Source organism: Rhineura floridana, chromosome 11 (genome assembly GCF_030035675.1).
Source record: "Rhineura floridana isolate rRhiFlo1 chromosome 11, rRhiFlo1.hap2, whole genome shotgun sequence".
Taxonomy (NCBI): domain Eukaryota; kingdom Metazoa; phylum Chordata; class Lepidosauria; order Squamata; family Rhineuridae; genus Rhineura; species Rhineura floridana.
The window spans coordinates 60,349,733-60,362,940 of NC_084490.1; the positions used below are offsets into that span (position 1 = coordinate 60,349,733).

Consider the following 13,208-nt stretch of genomic DNA (forward strand, 5'->3'; position numbering starts at 1 on the left):
CACGTAGGAAGCATCGGCGTTGCCCAATCAGGAAGGGGCGGGAAAGGGCAGCAACCAATCGTTTCACTCCACCAACCGTCTCCAAACTCTCCAATCAAAGAGTGCAACTCAAAAGTAGAGGTCTTGTTTCTTAAACCAACCATAGGGAAAGCTGGAAACACGTGGTATTTTTAATTGGCGGGAGAAATTTGAAAGCTTCACTGTCATTGGCTTGGTCTACTTGTTGACAAATATCACGCGTTGTTCTCCTTTTCCGGAATAGGGGAGGGAACGGAATAAAACACACACAACTCAATCTGAGATTGGACACGCACATGACGTGACAACGTTTCTCACTAATGAAACAAGGAGCAGGCGTACTAGGTTGTGAACAAGTGCGCTGGTACGTGGCCATAAGGAGGCGGGATTGGAAAACGGAGAGAGCAAGGTAGGTTGTAGTGTGAGGATGCGCGTGCGTACTGGTGAACTTGGGCTGTTCAGGAAAACCAACCGAGCCCTTTTCGGCAGCCGTTTGGGAGGTGCGGTGCGCGAGCCAACCGGGGTTCCTATGCCCTAACGGTGCTGTTTAGGCGACTGGAGGAAGGGCCACTTCATGCCAGGGCCGCGAGGCCCGAGCGTTCGGCCTCTTCCTCCTGCTCCCGTCACCTTCGCCGCCGCCCTGGTGCTTCTCTGGCTGCTTCTGCCGCTCTGCGTTCCCCAGAGGGGGGCAGCGGCGTTTTCGGATGGGGACAGCCAGCCCGGATTAGGACTCAGTGGAGCTGCCGCTGCCGCGCTCCCTCTGGTAGCCGATGTGACGGTGGAGGACGATGAGGTCGGTGGGATGGCCCCGGCGGCGTCCTCCGGGGAGCTGGAGGAGGAAGCGGTGGAAACACCAGCCCGGAGCAGCAGCAGCAGCTTCAGGTGAGACACCGGGGGGGGGGGCAATTGGGATGCAGCATCCCGGTATGTAAACTTCCGCAAACTCTTCTCTAGCGCGCCCCCCCGGTTCTCGACTCTAGTGATGGGCCAACCTGCATGTTCGGACAATCCCAGTTGTTTCTTTCGTGTCACGATGTAGAAAGCTAGCACTCTAGGGGAGCAGGCTTTGTTTTTATTGCATTTTAATTCAGTCGTTGCTGCCAAGGAGCTCTGTGCGAGGAGGGTATGGCTCCTCTTCTATCTTCGTTTTATGTTCCTGCGGTAACGCCATCAGGAAAGTCAGGTAGAACTGACTGGCTCAAGGTAACGAGTTTTCTGCTTCCCCTGGTTTGAACCTGATCTGAGACTCCAACCACTACACGATGGCTACTAGGTTTTAGCTTAATTGTTCTGGTTGGTTAGCTCTTTTGCGTAGAGTGAGCACTGTGCTCTTGTGTGGAAGCCAGACCATTGGAAGACCAATAGGGCAAGAGGGAGCGGTTTTTGGCCCTTGAGGGCTGCATATAGCAGTGAATGGGTGCTTGGGACTGCATGCTAATACGTGTGGTGGATCTAAAGGTGGGTGTGGCTTGAACATGTACACACTCATTCATATACAGAACATGGTCCTGGATTTCCCTGTTGGGATGCTGAGGGCATTTCCCTCTCCACCCTAACAGAGAAAAAGCCCCTTGAATGCAGGGATCCTGGTGGTGACAGCAGCAGTTTGGTTGGCTGGGGAAAGTGCAATTTACATGGGAAGGAAGGCACACAGGAATTACTATCTATGTGCCTGACACCCCTTTTACAGTCACACAAAATTTTGTCAGTGGGGGCAGCTTGGGTACCTGCATGAGCTGTTTGTTGCCCACATGTGCTATTCAGGGGATAGAGAGAATTGCATGCATGTATTTTAAGGATTATAACTTGGAAGAGTGGTGTATTTCTTCTTTCGGATTACAGTTATCAGTCTACGTCAGATGCACGTTGAGAAGCAAACTAGTTAAAATGTTGCTGTCTAGCTAATGTGGACCTATTTGTTGAGATTATTTATTATATTAGTCACTTTTTCCCCAAAAAGAAACTCAGCGTGATGTACAACATTAAAAGTTTGAGAGGTGGCTTGCAGAATACAGTGCACTAAATTCCTGCTTTCTGAGATCTTGTATTGTTTAGTGAGATAGTTCCATTGTAATGTTTTCTTGGGTACATTACTTACGTTCTATTCTTTTTACATTTGGGCAAATGTTATACATTCAGTCACACCGGTAATGAAGTACTGAGTTAACAGGTTCCCAGTGGGTCTGTTGGGGAGTGATGGCAAATGAATGTATTGTCATATAAGAGGTTTTAGAGAACATTAGTAAATTTAAGCATTACTTATACCAAAGGTAGATATTGGGAAATGCATGCTTGTGCTGAAACTTCCAGAGGCATTGTAATGCTTAAACGACAATCCCAGTCCTCTCTGAGTATAATACCTGCACACCTCTCCTAGTGATTGGGATGTGCAAATTCTGTATATGCAAGGCACTATTTAACAATTATATGTTATAAAAATTAAGAATATAAGAATTATATACAGTAGGGCCCACTCATATGGCAGGTTACGTTCCGGACCCCCGCTGTAAAGCAAAAACTGCTGTAAAGCGGGACTCATTGAATAGAATGGTGCGTGATGCCCAAAACCACTGGAAAAGCGGAACAAGCGCCGTATGAGTGGGGCTTTAGTCTAATTGCGTCTAATTGAGACTGCCGCATTAGCGAAGCGCCATAAAGCGGTCCCCTACTGTAACAATATAACAATTAAGAAGTCCTAAGGCTGCTATCCTAGGCAAGCTTCTTTTGGAGCAAGTACCATTACATTTGCACCTCAGCTTGCAGTGCGGTCTATATGTTGATGACAGCTGCACCTCTCTGTCCCATACAATCTGGCACTCCCTCTGCTTTTTTTCTTTTATACGTCTGCCAGGATGTTTCTTTGAATTCAGTATGTCCAAGACTGAACTTCTCATTTTTTTCTCCTAAAACTCATTTCCTTACCAGTGGATAACATCTCCACCCATGCTATTGAACAGCCACAAAGTATTAGTTTTCTTTTGACATTTTCCTTCCCCATCTAACCCACCCAAGTCGTCTCTCACTTTGATTGTTGTACTTTTCTCGGGTGTTGCGATGGTCCGCTCACTACTATCCAGCTGTACTTCTCATTACTCTGACAACATCACGTTCCTCCTTAGATTCTTACACTGAATTTCTATACTTTCCTAGATTCCTATACAGTACTCTCCAAGATTCTGCACACTTCTTAGCCTAGCCTTTAAAATCCTCCATGACGTTCCCTTCCCTTATTTCTTTGCTCTTGTATGTTGACACACCTGTTGCCTTGCTTGTCTTGTTCTACTACCCTTAGTTTTCTGAAGGCCAGCTGTTTTCTCACATGACTCCTGTCCTCCTTTCCTTGTTGCCCTGTATACTTGGGACTGCCTCCCAGAATTCCCCTTTGTTTTCTTCAAATCACTCCTCAAACCCTACCTTTTCCATTATGCATTTGGAATATCTGCCTTTGAATGGCTGCCCTGGCATCTTTACATCTACTGACAGGCATTTTAACTGGAATCTAACTCCACATAGTTAATATGTCATTATGCTGTTGCATCTTGAGCACCTAACTTACTGGTTTGCAACAGATTGGTCGTTTCAGAACACTGCCCTCAAAGCTTTTCTGACTTGACAAACTATTTCTTTTAAAAGGTTTAATATGAAAGATCATAGTCCCTTTTGTTTGTTTACTTAAAAGTCTGCTTTTAATCAACCTGATTAGCAGTATTTCATCCCCCAGTACTGATTAAAAAGCTTCATCTGTATGTAAACAACTTAGAGACATAGCCATTCTGAAATCTGAAAGTGAATTAAATGGCCAACAGACATGGCAGTGGGACCAACCCAAAGCAGGTGTGACCAAAACAATAAGGTGATTGAGAAAGTTGTAAGAGGGCAAGGGGAAATGAGTCTTCTGAGGGTTCAACTCTTATTTCCCCTCTCAGTGCTATAATCTGGTTTTAAGGTACTGGAGATGTTTGTCTCAGACCAAGGCCCCAGTCTCCAGTGCCTTAGCCCCTGTACAGCTAGCTTGAACTCTGAGTTGAGGTCCTCCTCTGGGCTTCAGCACTAGCCTGGAGACTGTGAAGCTGACTCCAATAAGCCAATTGTGACTAGAAATATAAAATTTCCAGAAATTTTGAAGCACATTTGTGAAGAACTGAAGCACATACAATACTTGCTTATTGGACCTAATCTTATTTTACTGCTTTAACAATGTTAAAATACATAGTTTATAACTTAACCTATTAAACTGCATATTTATGAAATGTACAGAGCAATCCTACATATGTTTACTCAGAAATATTATCTACTTTGTTTAGTGGAGCTTACTCTTGGGTAAATAAGCATAGGATTGCAGCCTGAACTGTCTAAAATCCTTAGACTGCAATCCTGTACACATACAGTATGAGTTTTTTTAATCCATTGGGGTTTACTTCTGAGTAGACATGCATAGAATGCAGGATGGCTGTGTCACAATCATCTGAGGGGAGCGAAAAGATTGACCTGAAGGCAGGGGATGCAAGTAACAGTTCATAAGAAAATAAAAGCCCTGTATGCTCTGCTCATGAGGATGGCAGCACGCTCAAGGTGCAGAAATGCATCTTGCATTTTGTGTAGTTTGTTTGTTTATTTATCAACTATATTCATAAGAAATATATATAACAAGGTGATCTGTAAACATAAAACACAATACTACAGTAATACCAGTAGTAAAAACATAAATAACATGTCAATAAACTGGTTGGTAAAGAAAAATCAAGTTCCAACAGTCTGTCCAAACAATACAGATACATGGGAGTTACGCTCTAATGCTATAGATTGTCTCACCCAAAATGTGTAGTATGATTTTTATGTAAGTAAAAATGTATTTTACTTCAAAAGATAAAATATTTCAGAGGAGGTTTTTTTGTAGCTCTCTTAATTTTTTCATTTTAATATGTCCTGGGGTAGAATGGGGAAAATGTGCATGCCTCATTTTTCCATTTTTTTCCAGGCCTTTGCATCTCAGATCAGGACTCACTAGCCCTATGAAATCCTAATGTCCAAGTAGACCCCTCAATCTGAGCCAATTCCTGGGAAAAGCTGTGGAATTGACTTGCATTAATTTGCCCTTCCTCTCCTGCCTGCCTGCTCTGGAACTTGACCCCCATTAACAGCCTGTCTCTGAGTTTGGCCAATGCCTGACACTGGCTTATAGATTAATTGTTTGACAAATGTTTGCAAGTACTTAGAATCAATAAATAAGATTACATGTTGTAGAATCAAATACTACAGTCATTTTAAGGAGTGTTTGTTAACATATGATGTGTACATAGTACAGGATTTAATAATTGCAGAAAGTTCTGGGTTTGGGGTGTGCAATTGCTATAATAGAGCTGTTAGTGAGTTCCGGCTCCCTGCATCTGTTTGACGTTATTAACAAATACTGCTATGTACATAGTTTTCCGAACTTGTGCTTGAGCTAGTTATTCCTGTGCTAAATAAAAATATGGCTTCAGCCTTGAACATGATGTGGCTGAAGTTGTTTTGTGATTATAATGGTTCAAAGTAGTACATTACGAGACTTATTAACTGTTCAAAGTAATACATTTTTTTTTGGAAAGAATTGTTTGCCTATAGGCATGGCTTTTACAAATTCCATGAATACTAGACTATTGAGAGTTATCTAAGGGATGGCGTTCCACAGCTTAAGAAGATTGGGTACGCATTGGAGTTTAGGAATAGAATTGAAAGTTACCTTCAAAAATAAGCAACTTTGGCTACAACTGTGCAATTTATCTCAGACCATTGGAACTTTGTGTAGCAGTAAGATTCAGGAGGTGCTTTGCCCACATCAGGGCCCAATACAATTGCTAACCAAATGTATGGATTTGGGTCTACTCTGGTTTCATATTGTACTATAAACATGTTATGCTCTGCAGCCTTGCCAGTGCTAATCTTGTTGTGCCTTCTCTCTCCTTCCCCCCTCCAAAAAAATGTCTTGAAAGGACAAGAAATTATTCCAAGGCCAATACAAATATAAGTGTGACAAGTGGGGAAGAAAATATTCATTTATTTTTTATTTCATTTATGAATTGCTTCCCATGAAATGTCATGAAGCGATTTTTAAAATAAACACAATTTCAAATGAAAATGACTAGGATAAAAATGTCAACTTAAAAAGGTCATTGGAAAAAGGAAAGTTTTCAATAGCCCCCAAAAACACAGGAAAAATGGCATCTCTTTGATATGTAATGGAAAGGAGTTCTAAAGGGTCACACTAAAGGCCCACGTTCTTCATGATATGGAATGAACCTTCTGATGAGAAGGTATCTATCTGTAAGGGGGCCTTCCTGCAGAGCACAATGATAGGTTGCATAGATAAGGGGTGACAGTCTTTTTTAGGTATCCCGATCTAGAGAGGTGAAAACCTGAGAAAAAAGAAAATTTTGAAAAAAGTTTTCCCCATTTTCCCCAAAAGCCTTTCCCCCCCCCCTAAAAAAATTTGGACTGACATATGAAAGGATATAGAAGCTTGTTTCAGTCTGGGCAAACTTCAGTCCATGATAAATTTGATGAGAAATATGAAGAAGCAGAAACTGATAGTGATAGCTCAGAAAATGAGACTCATTAAATTTCATGTAGTATTCAGTGAATCTTAGTTTTCTTTTCTCCCCTCTTTTTCTAGAAGGGAATGCTTTATGCCTGCTTGACATTATGGAGGACTTGAGATACAATAATTTCCAGAATTCATAATTACTTTTTTTGCTATAGCGGTGATAGTTTCTCCTGTTTTTATTGTTTTTGTGTGCTCTTCATAAACTGGCAAAACAAGAGATGCTAGGTTCCTTACATTTCAGCAGCTTGTAGCCCCATTTGTAACAAAAAATAAAAAGTAAATTAAACTTATAATTACTGTCTGAATAAACTGTGCTTTTAATATGCCAAATATAATATAATGGCAAACGAAGTTACACATAATAGTGATTTCCTATCTATAAAAGGTGCTAAAAAATAAGTATTGCATGTTTTTTTCAATTTTTCCTAAAATTTCTGTTTTTCCCCAAAAAATGGGGGGGGGAGGGTTTTTTCTGTGGCTTCAAAATTTCTGAAAACTTTACGTGTCTGTTCTGGTCCCAGTCTGCATATGGCTTTGTAAATCAGTACCAGTAGCTTGAACTGAGCCTGGTAGCTAATTGGCAGCCAGTGCAGATCTTTCAGCAGTAGCAAACCTTTATTTATTTATTTATTTATTTATTTAAAAGCGGAGCAACCAGTTGCAAAGCATTTTAACATTGAGGGTCACAGCCTGTTGGACTTTTCCATTACAGCAATAGAGATGCCAGCAGATCCAGCAGCATTGACTAAAAGGGAGAACTTTTGGATTTACTCTCTGGACACATTGGCACCACATGGCCTGAACCTGGAGGACAGTACCACCACTACTTAGCTTCTGCAAATGAAGCCCCTCTGTGTGTGTGTGTGTGTGTGTGTGTGTGTCCGTGCCCGCCCGTGTGTCCGTGCCCGCCCGTGTGTCCGTGCCCGCCCGTGTGTCCGTGCCCGCCCGTGTGTCCGTGCCCGCCCGTGTGTCCGTGCCCGCCCGTGTGTCCGTGCCCGCCCGTGTGTCCGTGCCCGCCCGTGTGTCCGTGCCCGCCCGTGTGTCCGTGCCCGCCCGTGTGTCCGTGCCCGCCCGTGTGTCCGTGCCCGCCCGTGTGTCCGTGCCCGCCCGTGTGTCCGTGCCCGCCCGTGTGTCCGTGCCCGCCCGTGTGTCCGTGCCCGCCCGTGTGTCCGTGCCCGCCCGTGTGTCCGTGCCCGCCCGTGTGTCCGTGCCCGCCCGTGTGTCCGTGCCCGCCCGTGTGTCCGTGCCCGCCCGTGTGTCCGTGCCCGCCCGTGTGTCCGTGCCCGCCCGTGTGTCCGTGCCCGCCCGTGTGTCCGTGCCCGCCCGTGTGTCCGTGCCCGCCCGTGTGTCCGTGCCCGCCCGTGTGTCCGTGCCCGCCCGTGTGTCCGTGCCCGCCCGTGTGTCCGTGCCCGCCCGTGTGTCCGTGCCCGCCCGTGTGTCCGTGCCCGCCCGTGTGTCCGTGCCCGCCCGTGTGTCCGTGCCCGCCCGTGTGTCCGTGCCCGCCCGTGTGTCCGTGCCCGCCCGTGCGTCCGTGCCCGCCCGTGCGTCCGTGCCCGCCCGTGCGTCCGTGCCCGCCCGTGCGTCCGTGCCCGCCCGTGCGTCCGCACTCCCAGCAGGAGTCCAGGGCGGCAAACAGAAGCACTAAAAACACTTTAAAACATCATTAAAACAAAACATTAAAAACATTTTTTAAAAAAGCTTTAAAAACATCTTCTAAAAAGGGTTAAAAACCTTATTAAAAAAACATATTAACAAGCAATGATGCCCCAGTGAGCAATTGAGCTGCTGCATTTTGCTCTAGTTGCAGCTTCCAGGCCAACCTTGGCAGCAGCCTAGATTAAGCACATTGTAGTAATTTAATCTAGAGGCTGACAGTGGTCAGGTTATCCCAGTCCAGAAAAGGTTGTAGCTGTTTTACTAGCCAAAGCTGGTAAAAGGCACTAACCATGGAGGTCACCTGGGCCTCTAGCAACGGAGATGGATCCAGGAGCATCCCCAGATTACGACTCTATTCCTTCAGGGGGAGTACAACCCCATCCAAAGGAAGCAATTGATCATTTATCTGTACTTGGAAACGGATTGCCCACAGTTCCTCTGTCTTGCCAGGATTCAGACCCAGTTTGTTGGTTTTCATCTAGCCCACCACAGAGTCCAAACATGCCTCCAGGGCTTACATGACCTCTCCTGATGTAGACGTTATACAGAAATAGAGCAGGGTATTATCATCATCCTGATGACACCTCACTCCAGATCTCCGAATGCCTTCTCCCACAAGTTTCATGTTAGATGTTAAATAGCATTGGGAGCAAGATAGCACTCTACAGCACAGCACAAATGCTGGGCATCTTAAAGTTACCATCCAATTCTGTTCTCTGAAAATGAGATAGGATCGAAACCACTGTAACAGTGTCCTCAGTGCCCATCTCCCCAAGGTCAATAATACCAAAAGCAGCTGAGAGATCAGCAAAGTACCACAGGGTTTTGTTCCCCCTGTCCTTCTGATAAAGAGCATCTATCAGAGGAATCAAGGTCGATTCAGTCCCATAATCAGGCCAGAACCCAGACTGAAATGTGTCAAGATAATCTGTTTCATATTTGAGCATTTGCAACTTTCCTGCCACAACCCTCTCAATCGCCTTCCCCCAAAATGGGGTATTTATGACTGGGCAGTGGTTGGCACAAACCACTCACTCTAGGGTGTTCCCCCCCCCCCAGGAGTAGTCATATCACCGCCTCTTTTAAGGTGACTGGAACCACTCCATCTGGGACCTGACCATATCCCCTTGGCATGCTTTAATAAGCCAAGAGGAGCAAGGAGTAAGGGAGCACATGGTTGGGTACATTCTTGCAAACAATCTGTCCATGTCATTAGGCTGCAAAAACTGAAACTGTTTCCACATGTGTTACGTGTTTATCATGGTTCATACCACTGGGGTGTGTGCTGCAGGAAAGGACAGAGTGAGGAATGAACAATTGTATAGGTCAATAAATTATAAGTGGGTTCCGTGTTGCAAGTTGGCAGTTGGTGGTTCTGAAGTCTCAAAAGCTTGGGATACTGGAAAAGTGTTATTTCTAGTTCTCACAATGGTTATGTCTTCCATTTATAGATCATTAATAATTATAAGTACGTTGGATGGACGGATTGCTGCTTTAGACCCAGAGAACAGTGGTAGAAAACAGTGGGATCTGGATGTGGGATCAGGTTCTCTTGTCTCATCTAGCCTCAGTAAACCAGAGGTAAGATAAATACATTCAGTCACATGATTCTAAAGTGTGCAATTTTTGTTCACTACTTTAAGATTTTAAATAGTGCTAAGAATTGTAAGAAGCTTTTCTTGCATCTGTTGTAAAGACACTAAACATGGAAAAATGTTACTAATTGCAATAGAATTGTCTTTGGCTGGGCATTCTTTTCTCATACAAATATATTCATAAAATCTCATGTGTTAAATACTTGCATTGATTTTCTGTAACCAAACCCAAAATGTGAGGTAAGTATGGATTTGATCCAGTACTAAGCTATTTTAATTTTCTATCCAATAAATTTATTACAAAAATGAGTAAATAAAATTTTTACTTGGTCCCATATCATAGCAATTTCAACATAAAATAAAATGGCAGCATACAGAGATTTACATCTTATATGTGTTATATTTTTGTTTTGATAGTTTCTATATTGTACACAATGTACACCGACTAGTTGAGAAATGCTATTAAATATTTTGATTAATCAGAATAGAGCTAAATAAAAAAGGAGTCAAGGTGGTCATTATGAACAATTTTTTCTTGTTCTTGCAGCCTGAAAAGCAAATTTAGCAACAGCATTTTCAGTATCTTAAATATTTTAATAAAAGACTAATAATATGCCATTTGGCTTGTCCATAGTAAGCTGAAATTTCTTGAAAGATTTTTTCCTCAGAACTTCATCCAACTTTCAAAACAATAAATGCAGGGCTTAAATCTTACACTTCTCCTAAATTACAAATACATAGCTGATTTTCATAGGTTCTTACTCAGTCTCCCATAAAGCAGAATAGTAATCATGGATTGCAATCACAGAAGATGTAAAAGCATTTCTAAGCCTATGATTGGGGGAGAAATGATATAATCAAGCCAATGCCCCCACTCACCGAAATTTGCAAACCACCTGAGAAATTTTGAATTGTGTATAGACTAGGTTATTTACAATTAAACCCCACTGATTTTGAATGTGACAGATTTTTCCCATTGATAATGGGTTCTGAACCTAACCTATTGTCTCTTTCTTTTTGGCCTCAGTTTTTCTTTTTAATAATTTTTATTAAATCAGTACAAAATCACAACAAATAAACAAAACAAAATACAAAGTTCATCATTGCACATTTCATACATCAGTTCAATTACATTGGATACTATTTACAAAACCATTTATTTCTTCATTTTTCCATTTACTTTTTTAGGATCTATTTAGGGGGCCTCATCTCATCTTGTTCTACTAACAGACCTTCCAATTAATTAATCCATATTTGGGTAAATGCCATTGGTAAAGCTGGGCTATTAATCTGTTCATTTATGTGTCTAATAAAATCAAACGAAACTGCTGTAAAATTGTCTCTCACGTCTCATGCCAACCTTAATTTATTCATCAGTTTTTCCAGTAACACTGTATCCCATACCATGTGATGCCAAAACATTATATCTGACCTTCAGTTTCCAAGATTTTCTGCATAATATAGCACAGTGGGGAGGAGAGCCTGGCTGGGAGTCCAGAGTCTGTGAGTTCAAATCCCCACTCGTGTCTCCTGGGCGTAAAGGGCCAGCTGAAGATCACCCCCACAGTGAGTGGCTCAGGGGTTATGTGCCCTGCCACCTGTGCAGCCGTGGGCAAGCTGCATAGTCCCAAGGAGCCCAGTAGCCCCCCAGCTGGCAGTTGCGGACCAGGAAGGGGCTGGCTTGTGCAGTTGTGGCAAGCCTAGCAGGCCCTAGCCAGCTGGGGAGGACTAGCCTCAGAGGGAGGCAGTGGTAACCCCCCCCCCTCTGAATACCGCTTACCATGAAATCCCTATTCATAGGGTAGCCATAAGTCGGGATCGACTTGAAGGCAGTCCATTTCCATTTTCAGTACATGTAATGTGTTCCAATAGACTGCCAGAAGGGACCATCACTAAAAATATGCTCGATTGTCTACCATGAGTAGAATTTTTCTCTAATCAATGTTTTTTGGAATTAAGCAGGATGGTTCTGAATTGTAACAGAGGTTAAGCCACTTTCTATTTGGGCCATCGTTGTTCAAGTGGATGCATGGCTAAAAGCCCTCAAGAACCAGTTTTGTATGAATCTAAAAATGGCCTTAAAAATAGACCCATAGCAAATCTGTGTAAGCCTTCTGTCTTCAAAGACTTTTTCCAAGCTGGTGAAATATGATTTGCTTCCTGAGATCTGTAAAACCAAAGTATTGCTTTGGAGCTGTACGTGGCAGAAGACTTAATCTGTTGTAACTGATTTTTCTGATTCCTAGTTGATGTCTAAGTGCCTAAAGAGCTTTGCAAAAACAAAGCTTTTGTTTTTCTGGTTATTTATCTTAAGCTCAGCCTGTTGACAAAGAAAAACATACACCTTGAATTATCTATGTAGACCAAGTTGCATTTGAGAGATAAGAAGAGTATTATCTGCAATCATTTGAAAGGATATCTATCCTGAAAGAAAGAGAAATTAAGTGCCAGTATTTTTTTCTGTTTGAATAATTTGAGCCATAAAATGTCCTTGGTATAAAATATTGATCTTTAGTTGACCTGCTTGCTCTAAACCTAGTCTGCGCATTCATCCATGTTAAAGCTTTTAAAAAATGTTTTTCCTAGAATTTTGAAGAGATATTGAGCAGACCGCTGGGTCTGAAATTGCCTGGGTCTGGTTTTCTTTTTTTACTGGAACAGGACGATACTATTTTCAGGCCCCTGGGAAGCTGTCTAAAAAGCTATGGCACATAATACTGTTCAATAGCATATAAAGTCCTCTTTGAGCTTTATTTCCAATGGAAGAGATCTGACAGGCTGAAGTCTTGTAAGCTCCAGTGATTTCTATTGGACTTACTTCTGAGTAGACATGGTTAGGCTTGCAAGGAAGGCCAGGCCAGGGAGCTCATGCCGTCAACTCTTAAAGCTGGCCTGGGAATATTTTTGTAGTATTTGTTTTAATATTTTAATTTTAAACTCCTTGAGTGTCTTGATAAAAAAGGCAGCATATAAATGCAATAAATAATCATTTTCTTCTTTCTCTCAGGATACTGTTTTGGCAGTTCCTTTAGTTGCTTTTGTAGATCATCCTGTACCTGAACATGGATAGAACCCAAAGGCCTTGCGGTGCCATGATTAAAAAGGTCAAAGTGCTTTCCCCTATGCCTCTCTAAAGACCTGAATATAAAGAAACTGTCAAGACCCAAAGTCACATTGGTTGACATTTCTCCAGAATAACCTAATGGCTTAATTTCAGTCTGCATTAAGTATTCCATAACCTTATGAGAAAAATATTTTAGGCTACAGCCCTATACCCACTTGGGAATAAGTCTCATTGAATTTGGAGCTTACTTGTTTGTAGATATGTATAGTACTACATTGTTAATGATAATTGA

General features: G+C 42.7%; 1 protein-coding gene across 3 annotated transcripts in view; it reads left to right on the top strand.

Moving 5' to 3' along the window:
• The first annotated feature begins 288 nt into the window (after nucleotides 1–288).
• Nucleotides 289–13,208, top strand: part of EIF2AK3 (eukaryotic translation initiation factor 2 alpha kinase 3) — a 59,580-nt gene continuing 46,660 nt past the window's right edge. For 2 of the 3 annotated variants that reach the window (XM_061589616.1, XM_061589617.1), the window contains exons 1-2: nucleotides 438–900; nucleotides 9,709–9,838. In XM_061589616.1, coding sequence (XP_061445600.1) covers nucleotides 593–900; nucleotides 9,709–9,838 — 438 coding nt within the window. In that variant the 5' untranslated portion in view covers nucleotides 438–592. The other variant, XM_061589618.1, reaches the window with a different exon arrangement.